Genomic DNA, 24,815 nt, shown 5'->3' with positions numbered 1-24,815 from the left:
AGCTTGCAACATTTTTCCTCGATGAGTTTTGCGACGTGTACTGTGTCCAATAGGAAAATTCAAATTCTCCTATCGGATATGGCAATGCGCTACAAGATTTATTGAGGTAAAGTGTTGCAATTTTTAATCAGCCGATTGTATAATAAATTTAACCGTGCTGTCGCTCAGTCATCTCGGCATTTTTCGTACAGATCGGTTGATTGCGAAAGAAACGGAATAGATTTTCCTCCGCTCACTAGTCCGTCTTTATCGCAAATTCCATTTTTATTATGGATTTGCACGTGCAGGCAGGCAACGAGAGCAGTGGGAACGAGAAAGATTTCTTTTTCATTTATAGCTGCGAACGAAAATAATGAACCGGGTTGTGTTTTAATTTTTCATCGAAACCGCGTAGTTTGCGAGCGGCTGCAACGCGATACGAACGTTTTTCTTTCGCCGAAAGAAAGATTCTCGCACAACGCGAAAATTGGCTGTTGAATCAATAACGAGGTTGAATGTAATGGGATCTGGTGGGCGAGTCCGTGAGAAACGGTAACGAAATGAAAAAAAAAAAAAAAAAGAAAAGCAAGGACACAGTTTGTTCTTTCGTTTACTTTGATATACCGGCGCTACATCGGTTTTAGCCCTCGAGGTTCTTCTAGCTGCCGCGCTCGCCCTCTTATTTCTGCTGCAATTTGTCACTGTCTGCGTCTCGAGGATCTTTACTTTATACGCCGGACTCTAAGTACGATTCACTACGCACTAATAAGGAGCATATTGTGATATCGTTTTATAAAGATCGCCACGCCTATATTTACTTGCATTTACTCTGAAAAAACGCCACGTAGAGACTCAAAATTAAAGTATCGAACTAAAGTATCAACAGTTTCCGTATGTTTAGTCTGTTGACTGTTGGGTTGCTGGAGCTCTCCTCTGTTCACATCTTTGCTAGCGAACAATGATGTGACGGGTTTACTTCCACAACCTTCATTATCGTTCCTGCAGCAGTGTAGAAATAGCGTACGGCTTTGTCTTAATTTTCTAAATCATCATTCTTGCACGGAGAAAAATAATTTTGCTCTCTTTTAACAAAATCGTCTTTGCTACTGCATATTTAAAGTGACATAAAAAAAATTTAGTTGACGTAACTAATTTTACAAATTATTCATTATCAGAACAAAAGTAGTTTCGTTGCCAGGATAACAAAATTTGTTGAGTATATTTGTCCTAAGAATTACGTTATTTTGCTATCGATGCAGAATAATGTATCCTTAGTAGTAATTTATTTGCTTACTATTAACGGTGAATTGTGAATTGTTGTGAACATTCTTTATTGACTATGTTTATAATCGACAACCGCGTGAAGAAAGCCACATCCAATGGTCGAAATGTTCGGCAAATCATATAATAAAGTCTGAATTAATCTATGTAACTGTTTGCGCTTAAAACCTGCATTTTGGCTCTTATTGTCCTTATTATTGTTAATTTTAAAGTATCGAAGTTTCGTTGGAATTATCCAAGTTTTCCTATTGAGGGTTGCGCTTGTTTCGTAACGTGTGTTCGCAGCTGTTACCGCGAAGACAGTGTATTTTGACAGTTTCAGCTTAAAGGGCTCACCAGGTAGATATTTCCCTAATAATTGTAAAACGCTACAATATTTTTCCAATTTATATGATCTTTCACTTATTCAAGTAGTTCATCAGTGACTATAAAGAATGTTTTTTGAAGTTTTCCTGAACGGAGCAAAGACACATTCAGTATGTATAAGCTGCAAAACTTTTATATCAAGCAAATATTTACGCTAACAACTTGAGATGTCAAGTTTGAAATTTTTTATCGTTTTCATCACATATTTAGCAATGTTCCAATTCATTTTTCACTTCGTACTTTTGCTGTGCAGAAATATTTATAATTCTGTATAACCAGTATAACATAAACTTTGCAGAAAAGGGTCAATACTTTGTCAGCGAAGTTTTTAAGCACGGCATCCTCTTAACTGTATGTTTTAAAGGAATATCGAAGTGAATGACGAACTTAAAAGTGTCTATAACGTAGAGACGTTCGTCGTTAACACAATATAATATCCTTTTCTTATTCATATACTTTTGCTATGCTAGTAAAAAACGTAATCATGCATATAGAAATCTTTTTGCAAACTTTTCCTATATTTTTGAGCTTCTACGTTTAGTTGTAAATATACAAAAATGTTTCTTGAAATTTTCGTTAGTGGAGCAAACACACGTGCGGTATGTACGACTTCATTATAATACTCGAACACACACACACACATATTTATTAGATATTATTAAAATTATTAGAATTATAATTATTAGATATTTTAGATTAGCCGTGTCTTTTTCTACATATGCATTCTTCATGACTATCAAGTTCCTGAAGAATCGTGAACGATATTCTCTCGAAAGTAATCGAAAATAGTGACACTTTGACGTTTTGAGATTTATTTCACGTAAGATAATGTTTTGTTCGCTCATATTTTAGGAATAATCAACATGAAAGCGATACAATATAGTGAAAGTATATTTAGTAAATTTGAATGTTGGCATATGAATAGTAACTATAAATCTTCTAAGAAACGTTATAAAAACAGGGAGAGTAAGGAAATTGGAAGAGTATATATATATATATATATATATATATATATATATACAGGGTGGCCCACGTAAAGTGTAAGCTAATAACTCTAAACATATTTGTTCTATCAAAAAGATGTTGATGAGAAAATTTCATATATTTGAGGGGCCTTTCTAACTACGTAAACAAAAATCCACTTCCGTCCCTCCTTAAAAAGGGGTGAGGGGTAACTTCAAAGTTTCAAATGGGACCCCCTATACAATATTACATATTAGGATTCTACAGGAAAAAACAAGTAAACTTTGTCTGAAACATTTCTTTGGAAAATGCTCCTATCAAAAGTTATAAACTTTTAACTATTTCTTTATGATGAACTCCACTGACATAAAGTTCACCTGATCTTACACCTTTGGACTATTTTTTATGGGGATATATCAAAGAGGAAGTCACATCTCAACCACTTACGACGAAAGAAGACTTAAAACGAAGAATACGTTACAGCTTGCATTAAGATGACCCCAGAAATGTTGTTTAGAGTTAGGTAGTTTTGTAAAAAGAATTAATAAGTGTTTAGATGTTAATGGTCAACAGTTCGAACATTTAATAAAATAAAACAAAACAAAAAAAAACTATGAGTCTTATTTAATTTATTATTAATTTCAATGTACTCTACATTAAAGTTTAAATGTTTATAACTTTTGATAGGAGTATTTTCCAAAGAAATGTTTCCGACAAAGCTTACTTGTTTTTTCCTATAGAATCTAAACATTGTAACATTGTATAGAGGGTCTCATTTGAAACTTTGAAGTAACTCTCCGCCTCTTTTCAAGGGGGGACGAAAATAGATTTTTGTTTACGTGGTTAGAAAGGTCCCTCGAATATATGAAACTTTCTCATGAACAACTTTTTGACAGTACAAATATATTTAGAGTTATTAGCTTGTAACACTTTACGTGGGCCACTCTGTGTGTGTGTGTGTGTGTGTGTGTATTTTATTCTCCTGCGTATTATATATTACTATAATTACGCATAACACATGAGCGGACGGAAAACATAAACTTACATAAACTAAATTTCAAGTCGTCAAACTAGTACATCTGCTTTTTAAAATTTTTCTAAAATCTTTTTAAAAGCTTTTCAAAATCTGCTATTATATCTGCTTATCTTTTTCTTTTGGATATTCTACAATCACGATGAGTACATAGAAAGGAACACAGTTCAAAATATTCTAAAAATAAAATAAATGTAATTTTCTAGTAAATGTGTGTTCGAACATTAATAAAGCCGGGTATATAACTCGCAGAACTTTTGTATCAAATTAATATTTACGCCGACTGATAGCTCGAGATGCCAATTTTGAGATTTTGTATCGTATTCATCGCACATTGAGCAATGCTTTAATTCTTTATTGCACGTACTTTCAGTACGTAAAAGTACTTGTGCAAAAGTAATTTTGTGCAATCAATACGATGTAAACTTTGCAGAAAGAAACTAGTATTTCGTCGGTAAAGTTTTCAAGTATGGCATCCCCTTAACCGCTATTAAAAATCACAAACCTTCGTATCAATTTCTTGAAAATTGGATAGTAAATGATCTCGTAATTTTTTTCTAATATTTGTAAGTCTTTTTTATTATCTTCTAGCTTTTCATTAAAAACATAAAAATATTTTGCTCATTAGAATTAAAAACAATATCAGTACCAGCGATACATAGATGTAAATAGTGCTAACTTTGATTTTAATTATTTCAACGATGTCAATCTTTCTCTAATTGTGCATATATGTAGACCATGTTCCCATGAATACGCTGTCAAAATTCGAAAAGATCACTAAGAAAATGAGTTGGCTGGGCAAACACTTTAAAAGAAACACGCGCAAAAAGAGTGAAAGACATAAAAAACCGTGCATCGCGGACATTGCCAATACCTAAGAGAAAAAGGCAGGAAACAACTAAAAATCTCACGTTATTAAGCTTTTTGCGCGGCACAATAAATCAGCCCGTTTGCAGCTCCCTCAGTTGTCTGGCGTATCGCGGCAATAATGCAACGGGTATCGGAGCAAAGCGCAACGATGACGCGCGGCAATTGGACCGGCGGAGCACGCACAGCGCGCACGGAGAGGCAAACGCACCCGCATAAAGCTTCGTCGATCATAAACGCCAACGATCCGATCTTAGAACCGGCTCACGACGAAATCCACGGCAACGGAATCGGCATCGCCGTGTCATCGGCACGACCGCGTGCCATTCGCCATTCGGTATTCGCGCGGGCTCAAAGGCTCGCCCGTAACACACAGGACGTAACGTTTCCTTTGTAATTCCGGGCATAAATTGGCGCGTGTCAGATGTGAATTACTCGATTCCGTTGAGCCGTGTTAGGCGAGTAGATGGGTAAGCTACCTAGATGGGTAGCTGGTGCTAGCTAGGTAGGTAGGAGCCTGTCGGCGCAAGAAAGTCCTGACAGCTAAGAGCACAAAGCGACGGGCGCGTACAGGACCAGAGACTGGTTGCCAGGCTGTCGAGGCTTAGCAGCCATGCCGGCTACCGTTTGTTTCGTTCGGTAGCCATGGTGATCACACGGAGAAGGTGGGCTGATCGAGGGTGCTCCGATACCTCGCATATTTTCTAGTAGTCACCCTCTCTCCGGGACGAAAGCGACGCTCCTTCTCGCCGGTCCACTCATCGGCGATATTAACGCTCGCGAAGGGGGTCGCGCCGCGTGCCTCCGGCGGGGTTGCTTTGGCAGCGCCGACGGGGTGTGAGCCGGGCTTGTCGATCGTTGAGAACGTTCCAGGGTTGGTAGGCGCCGCTCGATCCGCCCGCGACGTTTGCGGACATTCGTGAAATAATGCAAAGAGAGTACGATCTGTTTAACGACACGGAAGGTCGTGGCTCCGACGTAGCGACTCCGATAATTTCTCCGTCGTTATCTCGATCCTCCGCGCGCCGCGCCCTTATTACACGTCAAACGTTCTCGCGGAGGAAGTGATCGAGATGGTAACGAGCGATCGTTAACGCGCGGATCTTCTGTGGAGGTATTTCCAGGAGCGTCCGCGACGTTCTCTCCTCTCAATTGGCGTTTGTTTCGGCTGATTTGAAAAAGAGGAAAAAAATAGGAAGAAAGGGAGGAAAGAAAATTCGTCGCGGAACGAGCCACGCCGTGCGGAAACCGAGCGGGGAACGATCGATCGCGCTCTATCTACGTGAACTGAAGTCTGGCCGACCCCAGACTTCGCTTAAAAAAGTGTCATTATCTGCTAATGGCACGCCGGCAACTAGGTCGATGCGCTCGCTCGGTTAATGACGTGACTTTCGCATTTTGCCGATGGACCATACCCATTTTATGTACGTCCTCCAGTTCTACTTGATGTTCTCCCGGTGGGAGGTAGGCGGCAGCGTCGCGACTACTCTCCGAGAAGGCGGTTATTTGGAGGTTAAGGTCGATTTTATTGCCGCCGCGGTGCATTCTTATCGCGTTACCTCGCGTTACCAGCGAGGGTCCATTCGCAACGCGAAGTATCTCCGGTGGCTGCACATAGCTACTGGGGAAAAGCGAGAGACGAAATATCCCGTGCGCGAAATACCCTTCGCAGCGGTAAGAAGCACCATCGCGACCTAAATACGTCGCCGGCAAGGCAGCGTCTCATCGAAGGCGAGCATTGCGATAGCGCGCACGGTTACGATGGCCGGACTGGAAATTACGTAAGCGGAATTAAGTAAGCGAGGCACATCCCCGTCGCGAGATAGAGTTTTCTCGCGCGCCCTCAGCGCTGACAGAGCGTGCCGACTAATAGCTCGCCTAAAAGCGCGCAATTTAGCAGATCGGGTGGCACTCATGGATCGGGCAGGGCTTCCTCCCCGTAATCGAGGGCGTACGGTTGACTGGTCTGTTCTTTATTTAATCATTGCACACAGTCCTCTTAACGAAGACGGCTGAGCGACGTACCGGTTGGAAAGCCAAGCGCCGAGTGGGGTCGTCGAGAATGAGGTCGCCGAGAGAGAACAGGCGACCGAGAAATCGGGAAATAGAAGAATTCGAGGGAGAGCAACAGAGAGAGAGAGAGAGAGAGATAGAGAGAGAGAGAAAGAGAGACAAAGAGAAGGATAACGAAAGTGATAACGAGAATGATAGCGCGGAAGTGACGGAGCGTCGTTAGAACGTCAAAAAAGGCGGCTAGTGGTTACAGAAGGGGTAGTTGGGAGAGAAACAGAACTGGAAAATGGAATTTGAGGGTGAGGGAGTCGAGGCGAGACAAAGCGACGGTAAGGGCGAAAGGCACGTATATAGACGAGAGAAAAAGATCAGAGATAGATACGTAAGTCCCTGGATGGAGTGGATACAGTTGAATCCGAAGGTTTCTTGGTTGTTGGGTGTTTGGCTGTCGGCCAGGGAATCTCCGGAGCGCGACGGTTACCTTTTTCTTCTCCGGAAGGTCTCTTCGACCTTATACGTAGCTCACCGTCGTGAGCGCGCACCGCCTTTCCGGAATTCGTCGACTGTACGAGGGCGCACGCGTGTGTGTGTGTGTGTGTGCACGTGTCGGTGTCGGTGTCGGCGCATACCCTGATATGTGTCGCCGTAGGAGCGGCGTTGCAGTCCGCACTTTCGAAAACTCATCTATCCCGGTGTAACCTCCTCCGCGTTTTATCGCTCGCATTTTACTCCGCTTGACCTTACACCTGGCGCATCGCTCAACCCCGTGGAATGTATCGCGGCCGTCGGATAAGACCGCGCGATCTTATGATATCCCTTTCCAGTCCACACCTAATCTTCTGTCGCTTTTTCTTTTTTTTTGTATGCAGCGATCGCGCATCTTAAGCCCCATCTACATAAGACGCAGGACGCAAGTCGCAAGCTTGTCGCGTTAGCCAATCAGAAGCGTCAGAGGTGACCATTTGCGACCTGCGTCTTATGTATTAGGTGGTAAACTTAGTTCCTGCGGCTCACAGTTAGATGACGTTAGTTGTAGGTGTAATTTATTTTGACATCTGAAACTGGCTGCATTTTAGAGGTTAGACATTTGTCAATAAAATTCAGTGCGAAGAGATTCATTTAAGCGAGCAGTGCTATTTTTTCTTTTGATTAAATATGGAACGTGATAAGTTGTTTTTTCGACATGTGCTGCTTCATTACTTTGACTTGAAAAAAACTGCAGCTGCAGCTCATAAATTGCTTTTCGAAGCTTATGGCAATTATGCTCCATCGGAAAGAACATGCCAAGTATGGTTTCAGCAATTTAAGAGTGGTGATTTTGATGTCAATGATAAAGAACGCTCAGGCCAACCGAAAAAGTTTGAAGACACCGATTTGCAGGCATTATTGGACGAAAACTCTACTCAAACGCTCCAAGAATTGTCTGCAGCATTAAATGTTACTCCGATGACTGTTTCCAAACGTCTACATGCAATGGGAAAAATTCAAAAGGAGGGAAAATGGGTACCACACGAATTAAACCGCAGGAACTAAGTTTACCACCTAATAGATGGGCTTTATGGACGAGTTCTTGGCAATACGTCACGAAACAAAGCTATATTCTTCTGTAAACAAAGTTATGTAAACAAACTTACAGAGCGCGTGTATTGTGTCATTTGGGGAAGTCCCAATATTTATTAATTTTCTAATATTTATTCTAGTTCTCACTTTATATTAGAATCGTATAAATCGTATGTTAATTTTTGAAATTATTTTATTATTCAATAAATTATCTAAATTGTTTTAATATATATATTTTTTTAAATAATATTTTTTCTTTTTTGAATTTTCAGTCTATTGAATACAATAGCTGGTATAGAAATGAGATTCTCTGTTTGACACCATAAAAATATATTGACCTTACCGAATGAGAAAAAAATACGAATTCTCATAATATTTCTGCCTTGATTCTAAACAGAGAAGACATATTTGGGATAAAAATTTTTAATTGAGTGATCGTAGTAGGATATCCTATTTTTTACGATAAATTTGGATATTCCATAATCAGATTCATGCTATCTCTGTGAAAATTTTGGAAAATTTCTATACAGGATACATGGTTATCGAATCTACTTGTTACGTTTTGTACGATTTTAAGTAGATAGAAGTCTATGTTGGTAAACAATATTCGCAGCTTTTCAACTTCACTGATGTTTAGTCCTAAGTCCTGACCGTGAAGAGGCGCGTGAAGAACGCAAAACGCAAAGGTCCTTGCTGCTATTATTTACGATTGTATCCTCGTATTCGCGCCGCCCGGTGAGGAGGCAAATTCTCCATGAATTTACAATCCACGGCGGGAAACACGATTTACATTCCTGGGAGCGCGCGACTCCAGTGCCCCAGGACACGATATCTCTCGAATATTATCATCCGGTTTAAAGTAACACGAGTGGCGTACACACAGCCGGCATACGCGCGACGTTTCGAACGAGAGCGACAAAACGGCGATTACCCCGATTTACCGCGTCTATCGATGCATTGGCCAGTGATTGAATCTCTCTAGGCTCGCGAACACTCTCGTTCGCTTGAAACAACGGTGACGTGTGCTCGCGCACACAAAGTAGAGGTGTTAACAGTAATAACACATCGGCAGGATTTATAAGAGCTAAAGCGCTGATCAGAATTCTCGGGCACGCATCCCCTTGGATTACCTACGTCGTCCAGTGTCCCGTGGATTGACGGTCCTTGTGTAAGGTCGTACAACGTGTCGACAGTTTGTCCATTCCCCTTCGCCCCTAATGTATCCTTCATTCTCCAGCCCTTGCCACGCACGATCGAGAGACGAACTATCGGAAATCGCCTCACCTCGCCTCGCCTCGCCTCGTCTCGTCTCGTCTCGTCTCGCCTCGCCTAGCCTCGCCTCACACATCACCATTATCGCCAATCAAACACAATGTTTGCATAATCTTACTCATCCGTGCGGGCTTTCACGCTTGTCGAATAAATACGTCACCTGAGTGTTGAAGAACATACATATGCTCACGCGATCGATCGAGGAAGGAACAAGTAGAGAAACGCGAGCGCCGCGAATATACGAAAAGAATAGTATAGTTGCAAACAGCACATGTACACCCAAAGGATGTAACTTGGACGTACTTAAGGACATAAGGACATAAGGACGTTTTTATGATGTTTTTAGGACGTCTTTTGGATGTCTGTGTTGTCTGGGTGGCTCACATATAAATTTGCTTGTGTCAACCAGATTCAATAACAAAATAGAGAACAACTAATTATGTGGGTGGCACAATCACAGAGCAATTGCTGAATCACTGGCGTTGCAAAAGCGATGATAACTGGTTGTTTCAATCAAAATGTATCTGTGGTTAATATCATTCCAACTGATTTCTGGTTGCCACAATCAGGTCACACGCAACTACATTGATGTAGTTAATCTTTTCGCTACTAACGGGACATATGTTTTCCCCACCATTAACAATAATCTTGTTCAATTAAATAAACATCTTTTTTGGCATTTAGAATTCATCAGCTGTCATTTTACTTATTACTATTAGGACAAATATGTCCTCCCAAAAACCCCAATGAAACATCAGTGTTTCGGCTCTATCCCTTTGGCGCTAAATATAAAATTTACATTAAAATTAAACAAAATCTTGACTTTGTGAATAATTTCATTATTTAATTCAAACAACTCCAAATACTAGTGTTTTTAACATAAAAACCACAATAAATATTGGGAGAATATTAAGGTTTTTTGCTTAGAATCGTATTTTATATCTTTAATTCGAATATTTGTAGATTTTTAATTTGTTTGCTAAAAGTATTTTATATATTAATGTATTTAATGAAGAGAAAATAAAAAAATTATACTTTGTAGAAAACAAAATTGATAGCGAAAGGGTTAATGAACCAAAATAACTATATTATAACAACCATACACATTATCATTACAAAAAGATAACTGGGGTGATGCAATTATGTTCACAACTAAATATTTTTGATTGTGTGTATTATATCTTTTTTTCATGCATGATAGTTTAAAGTATACTGTTGTATGTTGGTCGAATTACGATATAGAATTTCAAGTCAGATTTGGCTAGCAGAAGTATCTGTATTTTCTTAACGTATCGTTGCACCTTATTTTCATGCACAACACGATCCAGATAGAATTTCATGATCATCATTATGACGTAACTATGACAATCGATGGTAACTTAGGATTTATAACATTTATGAAGCAAACATTCTGTATTCAGTGACACTGATGTACTTTGACAGTATCCAATAAAGAATCCCATTTGTATGTCAACTATTGTATATAATAGAATAAAAAAACAGAAAAAATATTTTTAAAACACTGAATATTTTATTGAATAATGAAATTATTTACAAAGTCACAATACATTTGATTTAACTTTAATGTAAAATAATCAGAAAAAATATTGGAAAAATTTCAAGATTTTTATCTACGTTATCTAGGATCACACGTTTGAAACAACTTAATTTTAATATAATTCTAACCCAATTTATAATAAGAATCTATAATTGTGGTACTTGCCTCTTTCGAATAAATCGCGCTGCAAGTATTGCCGTAAACCAATGAATCTTAAAAATTACGTATTGTACCAATTAAGTAGACTTTAATTGTTTGTCAGTAATAGAACGAGATCACTAGATGACTAGATGAAGTTTTTGATTAATGATTGACAGTTTCGCGGCATAGAAATTTTTCAAGATTTTCTCAGATACAACATATTTTGTTTAGAGTGCAAAATTTGTCCTAAAATTCGTTATTCGACTATGATATTCCTACAATTGGGAATTTCATTCATGACTCATCTGTCTAAAATCGAAACATGGAAATACTATGGGAATTTTTTTTCTGTCAACAACGTCGATATGTTTTTATGATGTCAAACGGAAAATCTCATTTTTATGTCATGTATTTATTTTATTCAGTAGAATAAAAGATGTTTAAAACATTGAATATTTGGAGTTTTTGAATTGAATAATGAAATTGTTCACAAAGTCAAAATGTTTTGTTTTAATGTAAAATAAAGATCAGAATAAATATTGGGAAAACATTAAGGTTTTCCGCTTGGAATCGAATTTTTATATCTTTAATCCAAATCTTTGTAGATTTGTCAATTAGAATCCGTTATTTTTTGGGAAATCAGAATAAGATAAAAAATTTTCAATTCAAATTACGGCGGTAGATTCTACATAGAGGCAATTTATACAAAATTATCTTTTCAAAAAAGAGTAAAATCTAGCGCCGTTGTTTGAACTAGCATTTACAATAAAAGGAATGATATCAGAATATTGGGCTGAATGCCAAGAATCTCTGCAAAACTAGCAATATTATCGTACAAAACATAACGATCCAGTTCGGTCGCGTAAACGGCCGTAGATTTCACGTAGAGGTGATATCGCAGCCGGATTCGAACGAGCGTCGTCTACGGTGCCATTTTCTCTTCCTGCGGAGCGCGAACGCGTCTCACCGTCGATCGCGCACGTTCACGTCGTGTGTTATCATTTACAACGGAGCTCCGCTCCCCCATAATGTTTTCTTCGAAGGAGAGCGAATTTATTACTTCGCTTTGAGCAATTTCGACTTGTTCCAATCAAACGATTGTCCTTCGTAAACACCTCGCGGGTATACTCGGATCACTAAATGAGTGTTTGGTGAAGTCACGGAGAACGGGGATGCGGGGAATCACTATATCGGCGACATTTCTGTCGCGCGACGAACCTCATGTTGTATCGTGCATCGTAATTTTTCTGTGAGAGGATATTGTCATGAGCTTAAGTGAGCTCGAGTCGTAAAGTCACGCTTAATCACAAAGTCGCATCATCGTCCACATACTCGAGGTGCTCTCACTTTCCCCCTTTGCGATCCTTACTATCTTGTATAAACCATCGAGGTATATATTGGATTGCCAATATCTAAAGGGTTGATCTCGGCTTGGCAGGTAATGAATGTTTATTAGGGCAGGATCCGTTGACGAATCTCCGTAGACTCGGGACGGATCGATATGCGTCGGTCTAGACGTTCGTGCCCTGAAATAATTGGTTGACTCTGATCCTGCATTCTGTGTTCGTGAGAGGTAAACATTTGCGATTACCTACGCTTCAAATACGTTCACGTGCCGAATCAATGAATGGTTGGTTCAACTCTCTATTGCCAAATTATTTATATTAAATGTCTCTTTCATATACACCTAACAAGAAAACGAAAGAATTCAATATGAATATACAAATAAATCACATAATTCAAATGAGCAATATATAAGACGAGATAACAGATGATGGCCAATGAGAGCAGACATGTTAACGATGTGCGAAAAATTATTCTGTTATTCTGTGACAATTATAATATGTAGCGTGTTTACGTTATTAATATATAGCGTGTATACAATATATTTATAAAAAAATGCACGTTTCGGAACTGCAATGGAATTTTTTGATTGTTAAATAAATAAGAAATAACTGTGAAGTGTGTGAAAGTAAACATGTCAAGTCAAAGAATATAACGAAAGAAGTATGCCATTAAACCAAACTTAACTGATAGACTTATAGAGACAGACTGTATGCATTCTTATGAGAGACGGCTAAAGACAAGAGTGAAGAGCAGAAATATTCAGAGTAACATGTTTTCTTTGTCGCACAATACTGTAGGAGGAGACAACGAGGGAAAACAAAAGAGAGAGGGAGTGAAACACATTGAAAGAAAGAAAAGACGCATTCACCGTGTGATCGTTTCTCTACCTTTGTTCTCCGCATCAACTAGATGATTAAACAAAAAGAGTATCCTATATTCTTTTGAATACTAATCTATTCTTCTAGACAGAGAAAAAGAATATCTATGAAATAAGAAATATTTACTAGATATATATTACACACACACACACACACATACACACGGGATATCTCATTTTAAAAGATCCACTCTCATAATTCTTCAGCCAAGTATATTCAGCAAAAATGTTTCAGACAAAAGTTGTCGGGTTCAGAGGGTGACATCTGAAGGTGACCTTGACTTTGATCTTGGAGGTCATTCTGAAGGTTATTCGAAAGTCAACTTTGATTTTTAAATAGAAACATTTATTTTTTCTTACGGAATTTTATTTTACGTAGAGAAACTAACAACTTTTATTTGAAAACATTTTTTATACATCTATTTTCTAAGGTATTTACGAAAATATCTACAAAATTATTGGATTTAATAATTTTTTACTCGAATTCTATCAATTTTAGCGAAAAATAGCAAGAGATAAAAATTATCCATTTTCTTCTCATAGAGAATTTTTTAGTTAAACTCTTAGTACTGCATTTTCTTGCATTTTCTTGAAGTACTAAAAAGTTTATAAAAAATTCTGAAAAAATTCTCGGAGCTCTATGAGAAGAAAATAAACAATTTTTATCTCTTACCATTACGATAACTTTTGTCTGAAATATTTTTGCTGAATATACTTGGCTAAAGAATTATGAGGGTGGATCTTTTAAAATGGGACACTCTGTATATAACATATTTATTTATACTATTGTAATATAAGATATTTTCCAAATAAGAAAATATACATTTTTTTAATCTTAGTTTTTCAAGAAAGCAACTATTTACTCTATTAAAAAAATAATTTACTAATAATTTACTAATGCCGTCTTCTGTCCTCTAATAGGGAATGCGCAATTTATATCTACTAGAACAATAAATGCGCGCGCTACGCGCCATATAGCTAATAAAAAATAATAAAAAATGTAAAATAAAAATAAATTAAAAATTAAACATTAAAATATACTTTAATTAATTAATAATTATAGAGAGAGGCAGGGAATGACGGGGAGAAACGGAGAGACACAGGGAGAGACATATCTCTTCTGTATTTTTTTTCGTGACCTAACTAATGCGATGACAACTAATTTGTCTGGTAATTTGACAGGCGCAAACGACACGAAGCAAGCCGCAGCCTACATGAAGTGAGCTAAGCGAGAGGACCAATCAGCATCGCGGAAAAGCGGCAACAATTAAATCTCTTACATGCCTTCTTTTAGAGAGGATAATGAACTAAACGCAATGAAACAAATATTTTTTATTATGTGTATATGCGTAAACACACATTTAGACATTTATTTATTTTTTCAATTTTTAATAAAATATGCATGCATTAAAAATTAGTCCAAGCCACATATGTATTCGCGAAAAGTACACGGGAACAATCGCGTACGTGTAAGTGATAATATACATCAGCACGTGGTGACCGCTATTAGGAGCAAACCGGAAATAGAAATGGCTAAAGTTTAACTAACTTCGTGGTGAAATGGTTTCGTTTTCTTCATCAACTCAAACTGCGGGGGAATTAGCTTCTGGCCCCTGTCCAGATTACTTCCGTATTCCACCGCCGTCGCGTCTCCTTTCTCATTTAGCCTCGCGATCTCCACGATATGTTAATTGCGAAAATGATAAGCGAGCGAATAAAACGGCGGCGCGAGCGTCGTTTCTCCTTCTATTCTCCCGAAATTTTCGCACCGTATCGTACGTCGCATCATCTCGTGTCATGATGTTCGATATTTCCTTTCGAGGCAATAACGCGCGTAACTCAACGAAACAACATATTTAATTTCACTTTGAACAGACAATATCATCGCGCTAATGGCGTAATTATCCGATAATGTTTTAACCGTAGTACGGCCGGCGTGCCGGCGTGCCAGACAAAATTACAACGAAATTGCAGCGAAAAAATTGATACGCCGCGCGTTAAATTCAGTTTCACGGTAGTGTCGGTATACATTATGACCAACCGAATTTCTCGTATCTGACCAAATTCGAATGACCAGGGAATAAATTGTTGTGCGCTTTTGGCACACCGGCTGCCGGAGAATTGTGCATTTGCGTCACGTAACCTGTTTTACGTTAGCGCTTTTGTTCCGCATGAATCTTATTAGCGCCAACCATTTTATAGAAAATCGAGTTAAACAGTTTTCTACATTAAAGCTTTCGCTTTCCTTCCGGGCCGCTATTGGCCCAGAGGAAGTCATGCACAAGATCGTGATTGGGCGGTTAACATATTTTGCCCGATTGAGCGAGAAAAAACGGCGCGACACGTGAAAATTTTCCATTTGTTGAGCGCATCAAAAAGAAAACAGGTGTGGATTATATGCGCGTGCAAGCATCACGTATACAGAGCACATCTCGTTATCACCGTTATATGTCATGAAATCGGCTTATTGGATTGAATACGGATTGTTACGTAACTCATAAACAATTACGCGCGTAACAAAGTACCGCTTTGAAAATAGCAAGTGATAGTTAACCGTGCATATATATAGTTATAACACACACAAATAATACAGAATATAATAGAGTATAGATGATATATTATACAACGGAAAGGAAAGATTTTGTTAGATTAACCGAATGAAATATGAGCGAATTTGAATTTGAATTTGAATTTAAACAGAAGTCCTGGTTGGAATTCTGTTCAAATTAACAAGCTTTCTAGTGAGAATTCTAGTAATTTCTAGTAACTGGTTAGAATTTTAGTAATTTTAACTGCAATTTTTGGTTCGTTCATATTTTATCAGACATTTGATTAATCCAACGAAATATTTTCTCCGTGTAGAGATTGATAAACCGACATAGAAATTGCTACAGATAACAATGTACTATATTATATATATGTGTGTGTGTATTTAAATATACAAATAATAATTGGAAAATAATTAAAATAGCTGATAGATAAAAAGTTGACTAGGTTACGTATTCATTGGTATTATTTTTCATACATATCTTCTTTAATATACAAATAGAATTGAGTTGTAAAATTTCAACACGCATGTGGGTGCATTTAACTATGTTAAATTGAAAGAATCGATTGAACGCGTCTCTGATAAATATAGCGTCCGATGACGTACCGGATGTAACTACTTTACACATAACGGGATGTAAAGCTGTAAATGGCTTATCGTGCGTTTTGTCGAGTTTGCCCTATATTTATACAAAAAACAGGCGACGTAATTATATCGTTAATATTCATGCGAAAGTAAAGTGTTGTCCAAGTATATAAATACATACATACACACACAGATACACATATATATGTATACATATATATATATGTATATAATACGGAGATAATTTCTATTATCTGCACGAACCGCACACGTATATCGATCGTGCAACACGGACATAGTGGTGTAAGGTGGTCGGCAAAATGTATGAGTCAATATATAGTGTGAACGCATATATTAGATGCATCTGAAGCTATATCTTTGAAGAAAAATTTTAGTTAAAGATTCTCTCTCTTTCTCTCTCTTTCTCTTTGTATTTCCAACTAAAATTATATGAAATAAAAAATGATACCGTTTTTACACACTTATAGGAGATAAGTAGAAATATTGAAAATTTCAGTAGTGTGTGAAAGCATAAATAGGTACAATCTTTTTTCAATTTCTTTAAGCGAGAAATTTATTCCGCGATAAATCTCTAATAAACTTAATTTTAGGGGGAAAATAAATATGTAACGTAATTATACGAAGACGAAAGTTAGAAATTAAAGCTACATTGCGTATAACGTAAGCTTACTAAACAAAAATGATACCTCTCTTTCTCGCTTTCCTTCTCTCTCTCTCTCTCTCTCTCTCTCTCTCTCTCTCTCTCTCTCTCTCTCTCTCTCTCTTTCTCTCTTTCTCTTTGTATTTCCAACTGTAAAATTATATGAAATAAAAAATGATGCCGTTTTTACACACTTGTAGGAGATAAGTAGAAATATTGAAAATTTCAGTAGTGTGTGAAAGCATAAATAGGTACAATCTTTTTTCAATTTCTTTAAGCGAGAAATCTCTAATAAACTTAATTTTAGGGGGAAAATAAATATGTAACGTAATTATACGAAGACGAAAGTTAGAAATTAAAGCTACATTGCGTATAACGTAAGCTTACTAAACAAAAATGATACCTCTCTTTCTCGCTTTCCTTCTCTCTCTCTCTCTCTCTCTCTCTCTCTCTCTCTCTCTCTCTTTCTGCGTTTGTCAAGAGTATATTGCTTTTTTTAATATCCACATTTTGTTAATCGAACCCGAGATTTGCGCTCTACCGAATGATATTGAAGTGACAAATATACGCTAAATAATAAATGACGATATGATTTTTGAATCCAGAATGGATTCTGCTAACGCGACACAACGAGCAATAGTGGCATGGAGGAGATCGAGCTTGAAAGAGGGATGCGAATTGAAAGACTCCACTTTAGCATTCTCGCTCGTTCCCCGTACCTCCGCCTCTTCCCGCCTTCTTCCACGACTGCAGGCACAGGCAGCTTTGCTACAGTTATAGTCGCAACGCGCAACTATACAGGTCGCGAAGGCGAAGCCGGGGGGAAAAACGACTCGGTGCGTTTTTATTTACGACCTCAGCCAATGAAATAACGGCCGCAAAGGGGCGAGCAATTGCCTTCTCATCTCGGCGACCCATATAAGCGCTCATTCTCTCTCTCTCTTTTTCTCCCTTCCTCTCTTTCTCTTTCTAAAAACGTTAATTGCTCGGTTTTAATAAAGGTCGGCACTTCGACGCGTTTCGTCCACCCCGTAATTCCATTCTCTCCCTCCGAGTCGCTTCGGCAGAGAGGTGAAAATCTTCACCACCGTGTCACCGTAGCTCGCGACGACGTTGTGTAATGCGACACGCGAAACGATTTCTCCGAGACCCGAGAACGAATACGAATCGAGGAATCATTCGTCGCGCGATTGTAGCGCGTCTCGTCGCGCTATGAAGAGAAAATCCTGGGCGTGTTCGTCCCGTGGAGTTAACGGAGTTTGCCCGTCGGCTTTTTGGGCCAAACGTCGGAGTTGGCTTGTCCAAAACTTTTCGACAGTGTTGTGTCGTTTAGACAGGTAGTAGGGGGCAGAGGAAAGGAGATTATTTGATCCTAACCATTAGACCGTTGCTGTGCTTGTTTGCCCAAGTGAATGTGGAACAATCAATGTGAGAGCTTCCTGTTCACCGATGTCTGCACTGCCGCCTATTAGCGCTCTCATCGCCGCTCGAACTGCTTTATTTTCCGTCCCGGTCGTCCCGCGCGCGGCTTGTTCCGTATCGTGCATCTTACGTGTTCCCGCATCACTCTCGCAATTTTCAATTTTAAGACTTTTTAAGCCACACAGAACAACGTAAGCAGTAAGACTTAAACAGTAAGCAAATTGTCCAACACCCCAGTGGATTCTACTTCTTACAGTTCACGAATAATTGATTGTGATTGGTTAACTTTCTTATTGCTTAAGTCTTACTGCTTACGTTTTTCTGTGTGCCATTCGCTTGACGTCGTAGCGTCGGTGCATTTCTCTTTTACGGATGTTGGGGCTTCCGCAAAAGAATGTTCGTAACGCTTTAAGTTGCATGAAGTGCTGATCGTAAATTGAGGTCTGTACGCAATAGTAAATTTAGGTCAGCGCATAAAAAGATTCGTTACGTGACAAAAACGTGATTTTGTGTAATCAAACAAATTATATGAGAGAGATAAGTATATAGAATATTTTATAATAAAATATTTTTTTTTAATAGAAATATTTAGCTTGTTAAATCAATATCTTATAAAAAATTTTATTAATTTCTCTATAATCTTTTATTTGTTCGTTTAGTTGTTGCAACAACTAAATTTAAACAATGTCATAATATAGAAAAAATAATAAAAATTTTAATAAGATATTAATTTAACAAGTATTTATACTAATCTTTTTTTTATTATAAAATATTTGATATATTTGCATTATGATATGATAATGTGCTTAACGTAAAATCATGTTTTTGTCACGTTACAATTTCTGTATAGACTATACTTTACGGTCAGTATTTCACGCAACTCAAAGGACATTCTTGTGCGGAGGCTCTTATTTTATCGAACGCAAGCCGTAACTAAATTTCAATATGTACACATAGAAATTTATCCCATGATCCTGACCAGGCTGACCCCAATCGGTTATCTGGTTTGTGCAAGGTGTTATTGGGTTCTAATTATATTATCCTATATTAGGACTTATCCTATATAAGGTCCTAGTTAATAATAATCTTTATTAGTGATAAAGCCCTGATTGCTGTGTTATATAATTTATCAGTATCCGATAACAAAAATATGGGGCTGCTATAACACATTACTGATCAGTAAAGTGCAAAAATAGACAACAGGCCTTCTTATTTTCGCGATTTGTTGTTATTAACGTTAAAGTGGACGATGACGGAGCACAGCCGGTGTCTACGAGGACTGCGACTCCTACCTCATCCCGGGAGAGTAAATAAAGGGCAATTTACGAGACAGAAACGTTACTGCTCTCTGCAACGTATTTACACAGCTACTATTATTAAACGTAATTCTATTTCAGACAAGAGATTTAACTCTCCCGTGCGGAATATATTTAGATTTCGTCTTATTTTTCTTTACGCGTCTTATCGTTTAAGAGATTTCTATTAGCAAATAAATACGTAATTACACTATATTCCAATATAATTAGTCATTCGTATGATATATATATATATATATATATATATATATATATATATATATATATATATATATATATTTCATTCGTGCAAGTGAATTTCTGTTGCTTGGGGATCAAATAAAACCACGTTTTGTAAGAATACGAAGTACATTCTATAGAAAGTTTCTATAAGACGGAATAAAAAGTAGTTAGAAACAAGAAAAAATTCGTTGATTCAATCAAACGTCGATGTCACGAAGTATCATAAATATCTGCAGTTAAGGGGATGCTGAAGCTGAAAACTTTATCGACAGAATATTGACATTTTTCTGTAAAGTTTACGTCGTATTGGTTGTATAGAATTCCAAATGCTTTTACGCAATGAAAGCGCAAAAATAAATATAAGAGCATTGCGCAATATGTGACGGAAACGAGAAAGAAATTTTAAATGCAAAACCTCGAGTTGTCAGTTAGCGTAATATTTGCCTAATCCAAAAGTTCTGCAGCTTGTACACAAAAAGTGTGGATGCTCGAAAGTGTAGATGTTCCAAACAGAAAAATTTTGTAGAACATTGCTGTACCTTCGCATCTGAATTCAGAAGCTTAAGAATATCGGGAAAGTTTGCAGGAAGATTTCTATATATATATATATATGTTAGGTTTTCTACTGAATATGGTAAGACAAAGCAATACACATTTACGTAAGTTCTGTATGTACAAGAAATACAGAAAGGGTAGGGTGATTGTTTTAATGACGACGTTTTTGCGTTATCGACATTGTTCGAATTCGCCATCGGTTTCAGTATTTCCTTAATTCAACTTTATTTATCACTGATTTCAATTGTAACATTTGTATAAAAGAGTTCTGGTCTTTTAATACTGATTTTGATTTAATAACATATATGTTACATCATGTAGCGTATGAACACGTTAACAATAATACGTAACAATAATTAATAAACAATTAATAAACAATGTTTATATAAACATAAACATAATAAAATAAGTCAACAAAACAATGCATTAATATTAACCCATATCAAAACTAGCTGCGTTGTTGAGATATGTTAATTAATTCGCGTAGTATAAATGACAGTAGATTTTATGAAATCTACTGTATTAATTCAATGGTATACTAACAAATTATTAACTTTGTATATAATTGAAATAAACAGGTATCTGGTTGAAGTAAATAATTATACGACTGACTCAGTTCTCTCAAAACTGCTATACCGTTGAAGCATAGATTAAAGTGATTAAAACAATAGTATGTTGTATTCCTTTCAACAATATCGCCATTGAATCGAGAAAATTATTTCCAATCATACTGGTGCTGTTGAGTCAACAACTGTTTCTTCGTGTGCCCATTCAATTGCTCTCAATTATCTCAATCAAGTTTTAATGCAGCCGAATATACAGACGAATGTTATTGGTGGCGATACTGGAGACATCGTTTCTCATCATTGAATCTTCGTCTCTGGTCACCATCCAGTCTTCATTCTTCTAATATATCTTCTAATTCCATGGTAAACGAAACTAACAAGTAACTGCAGCGAGATGAGCAATCGTAAATGGGCCGAAAGAAGACCCTGTTGTAAGCAATTAAGGAATTGGAGCCGTTCGGCTAGGTCTGTCAGCGGCTCTCCTATTGCACGCATCCTTCGCATCCACTCCGCTAAGCTGAGCGAGTCCAATCGATTTTTTCCGAATTCAATTAGACGCGACGTATCGCAGACGTGGATCGTCGCAGTGCAGAGTGGCCCATGTCCCGATTCTCTGCTTCGAGTAATACCTCGCGATATCCACGCACCGTGAAAACCGTTCATACCGTGAAGAAACGCGGCCCAAAAATCGCCCTCCGCGAGATTGCATTAATTCCGCGCACGACACGTAACCCTAGCAATAAAGTGGCGTAATTGCCAGTAGAGCCCGTGCCCTTTGGGCATCGAGTAGGAGAAAGCCCCGCCGGCATCGCGGGGCGCGGAAAGTACGCGGGGGGTGCCGATGTTACGGAGGGGCCGAGGGATTGTCGATGTACAAATCTACCCCGATGTATCCCGCGCGCGGGCGGACAGTGGGTCGACTTATGCGAGCCACGTGCACAATTCTAATTTGCTTACGAGGTACGGGCTTAAAGCACAATGCGTCACGAGTACCAGGAATACGTGCGTCGGTCGGCTGCACGGACAATGCGCAATGCGCCCTACACTTTCGCCCTTCCCCCTTTCCTCCGCATTGTTTCTCGAGTTCGCAAGTCCAATGATATCGTCATAGTTTTGTCATCTACGTCCGCACGATTGCGGTTCGCGCTGGTTAGCGAGACTAAGCGCGAGAAGCACGAGGAAGGACGACTTACTCGCAATTTCGATCCCCTCGGCCGCCCTCGGTGCGGGCCTATCGTGCCTTGTCATCTTTCATGGTGTCGCTTTCAGGAAGTTTGTAAGTTTATTGGAAGTTGAGAACTTTCAATAAGGTCTACATTTCTTCCCCTTCTTTCCTATGAATACAATAATAAATAACGTGCCTAGATAGACGCATGTAAATTTGGCAGCAATTTTACTAATCGGTTTGTTAGGATAGCGTCCCTGATAAGTGGATCACATAGCACTGATATTTATCACATAGGATAATTAAAATGGAAATACAAGACAAATATGAAGAAAATTATCAAAATGTGCTGAAAACAATATGTCATACAAAATGTAATATGAAATTCTGAGTTAAACTTTTAGTAAATTTGTAGCTGTAGGAATATAATAAAAATTTTACTTGTTAGTAGTTTACAAGTATTCTTTATCTGCATGGAGGAATGAAGTGAGACATGCATGCGGTTTGGAACTTGATCTCACTGTCATTGCTAGTAAACTCTGACAGGTGAATGACGGAGTTCGATGACTGCTCTACTTTTCCACCCTTGTTTATTTTATAAGGAGAACCTTGGAAAAGACTGTGATATCGAATGATTTTGCTTTTAAATTCTGATAAAATATGTTTGCAGTACTGTAATAATTGTTTGCGGTTTATACACGATAATTCGTAAATTAGTACCACAATTCGGCCTGCAGAGTCAAATTAATTAAATGCTATTAAGTGTATCATCATATGGACGAAAAGAAAAAATGATATTTGTTCAAGTGGTCACGCTTTTTATCTTTGTACGTGACAGGTAGTCGATCAATTGTGCATATTTACCGTCGGTAGTCTCACCACGACTGTTTTGTCGTCGTAGCGTGTACCGCAGATGTTTCGTCAATTAATGCTACCTATAGAGTCAATTAATTAAAAGTTATCCGGTGTATCGTAGAGAAGAAATCATGTTTGTTCAAATGGTCGCGTTTTTTTCGTTCTAGACGTCGAATATTGACAATCTGCAGTTTATCTGCATATTTACCTTTACCGTAGATGATCTCACCACGATTACTTCGTCGTAGCACGTACCCCCGCTTTCAAGCAGCTAGACTATAAATTCAGTTGCTGTAAAGCGCCGACGACACAAGTCAACGAAGACGACGACGACGATGATAATAAACGCATACAGTTGGACGGTCTTCACGGTCGTTCTTTCGACAGTACTACTCAACACATCGTCATACGCGGAAAACGCGAAAGAGGACGAATACAAAGTCGTGAAGCGAATAGACGATAATGGAGTGTCACATCTATGTGTCTTGTTGGCTAAAAATATCGCTGTTGTTGCAGTCAACAGGAAGATACCAGCACCGAAACATCTACCTCAACGACGACGGCATCTCCCCTTTGTCCTAGCGATACAAGTGGCAAGATCTGGCTGATCAGACACGAAACGAATTGCCAAGCGTACTATCGTTGTCGCAAGGTCCTGCGTCGATGTAAGGATGGAGAATTGTTCAACGACGACATCAGTTTGTGCGATTTACCCATCAATGTGGACTGCGGGGATCGCATCGTGTCGCATCAGGCGAGAGAACCACCATTCATTGCTGAAGGCGTCATACCGTAATCGATTGCATAACGACTCAATGCCGTAACGGGTACGTATGAGTTTATCGAATCGCGAACAGATGCGAATGGAAGAAGTGGCAATTCGACGAGTATTCGCCGATTGTTTATTCGCCGCGGTAGAGAAATTCGCATAAAAGTCGTCTATGGTTCTTCGGTGAAGCTAAGTATCTGTTCAATTGCATCGGTTTCGCCACGTCACGTTTGTACCGCGCGTAATCACCCGGAACCACTGTGAGTTCGGCGATTGTCGTCTCGGATCTGAACGCACGGTGTCGTCAAAAAAGGACCCCGCACAAACCTTATGGAAATTGAATTTCGGTCGAATTGGCTGAAGATTTGATATGTTGTAGACCTTGTCGTCCTGATAAAGTCTCCACAGGTACGATCCCCCTACAATGAACCGTTTGACCTCTACGAGGCGTCATTTTTCAAAACAGGCTAATACAGTATGTTTGATAAGAGCGTGTACGGCAAAACTTTTTCCTCGAAACCGTTAGAGGGGGGATATGAACGCGAGCCAATAGCGGGGCTCTTCTCCCAAGATGCTTTGTCTAGAAAGGCTTAGTTATCGTTTGACTTTCGTCACAAAAGGGCGTATTTCAACATGAGTGCCGCGTACGCATCACATTACGAAGCTGTGTTTCTATGTTCGCATCCAAAAGGACCAAAAATGTCGCGCGGAGCGGCTGCTAAGTATATGAAGAAGTCTAAGGCGTTTGTGAGTAAGTGAGTGAAACGTTATTCCAAGGTCAAAAACGTTGATGACTTGCCGGATCGTGGCTCTGTGCAGAAAACGACGAAAAAGGAGGACAAAATGATTTTACGGGTGTTTGAGAAGAATCCTTGTTTATCATTGCGTGGCGGG

The 24,815-nt window shown here is 38.5% G+C and overlaps 1 protein-coding gene and 1 long non-coding RNA gene across 5 annotated transcripts in view; one reads left to right on the top strand and one right to left on the bottom strand.

Moving 5' to 3' along the window:
• Window positions 1-24,815, bottom strand: part of LOC116849878 (teneurin-a) — a 585,779-nt gene that overhangs the window by 379,263 nt on the left and 181,701 nt on the right. The window contains exon 1 of one of the 4 annotated variants that reach the window (XM_032827496.1): window positions 9,193-9,434. The exons of 2 other annotated variants lie outside the window; for them this stretch is intronic. In XM_032827496.1, the coding sequence (XP_032683387.1) occupies window positions 9,193-9,292 (100 nt within the window). In that variant the 5' untranslated portion in view covers window positions 9,293-9,434. Of the gene's footprint in view, window positions 1-9,192; window positions 9,435-24,815 lie in introns of those variants that run through there. One more of the 4 variants, XM_032827498.1, reaches the window with a different exon arrangement.
• LOC116849879 overlaps window positions 23,125-24,815 on the top strand; it is a 4,337-nt gene continuing 2,646 nt past the window's right edge. Inside the window, exon 1 of the long non-coding RNA XR_004379212.1 lies at window positions 23,125-23,979. This is a non-coding gene — a long non-coding RNA (uncharacterized LOC116849879). The remainder of the gene's footprint in view (window positions 23,980-24,815) is intronic.

This window comes from Odontomachus brunneus, unplaced genomic scaffold (genome assembly GCF_010583005.1).
Source record: "Odontomachus brunneus isolate Ranch 3 - 2012 unplaced genomic scaffold, Obru_v1 Obru_scaffold_127, whole genome shotgun sequence".
Lineage (NCBI taxonomy): Eukaryota > Metazoa > Arthropoda > Insecta > Hymenoptera > Formicidae > Odontomachus > Odontomachus brunneus.
The sequence above is the reverse complement of the archived record's forward strand: the minus strand, read 5'-3'. Positions and strand labels throughout refer to the sequence as shown.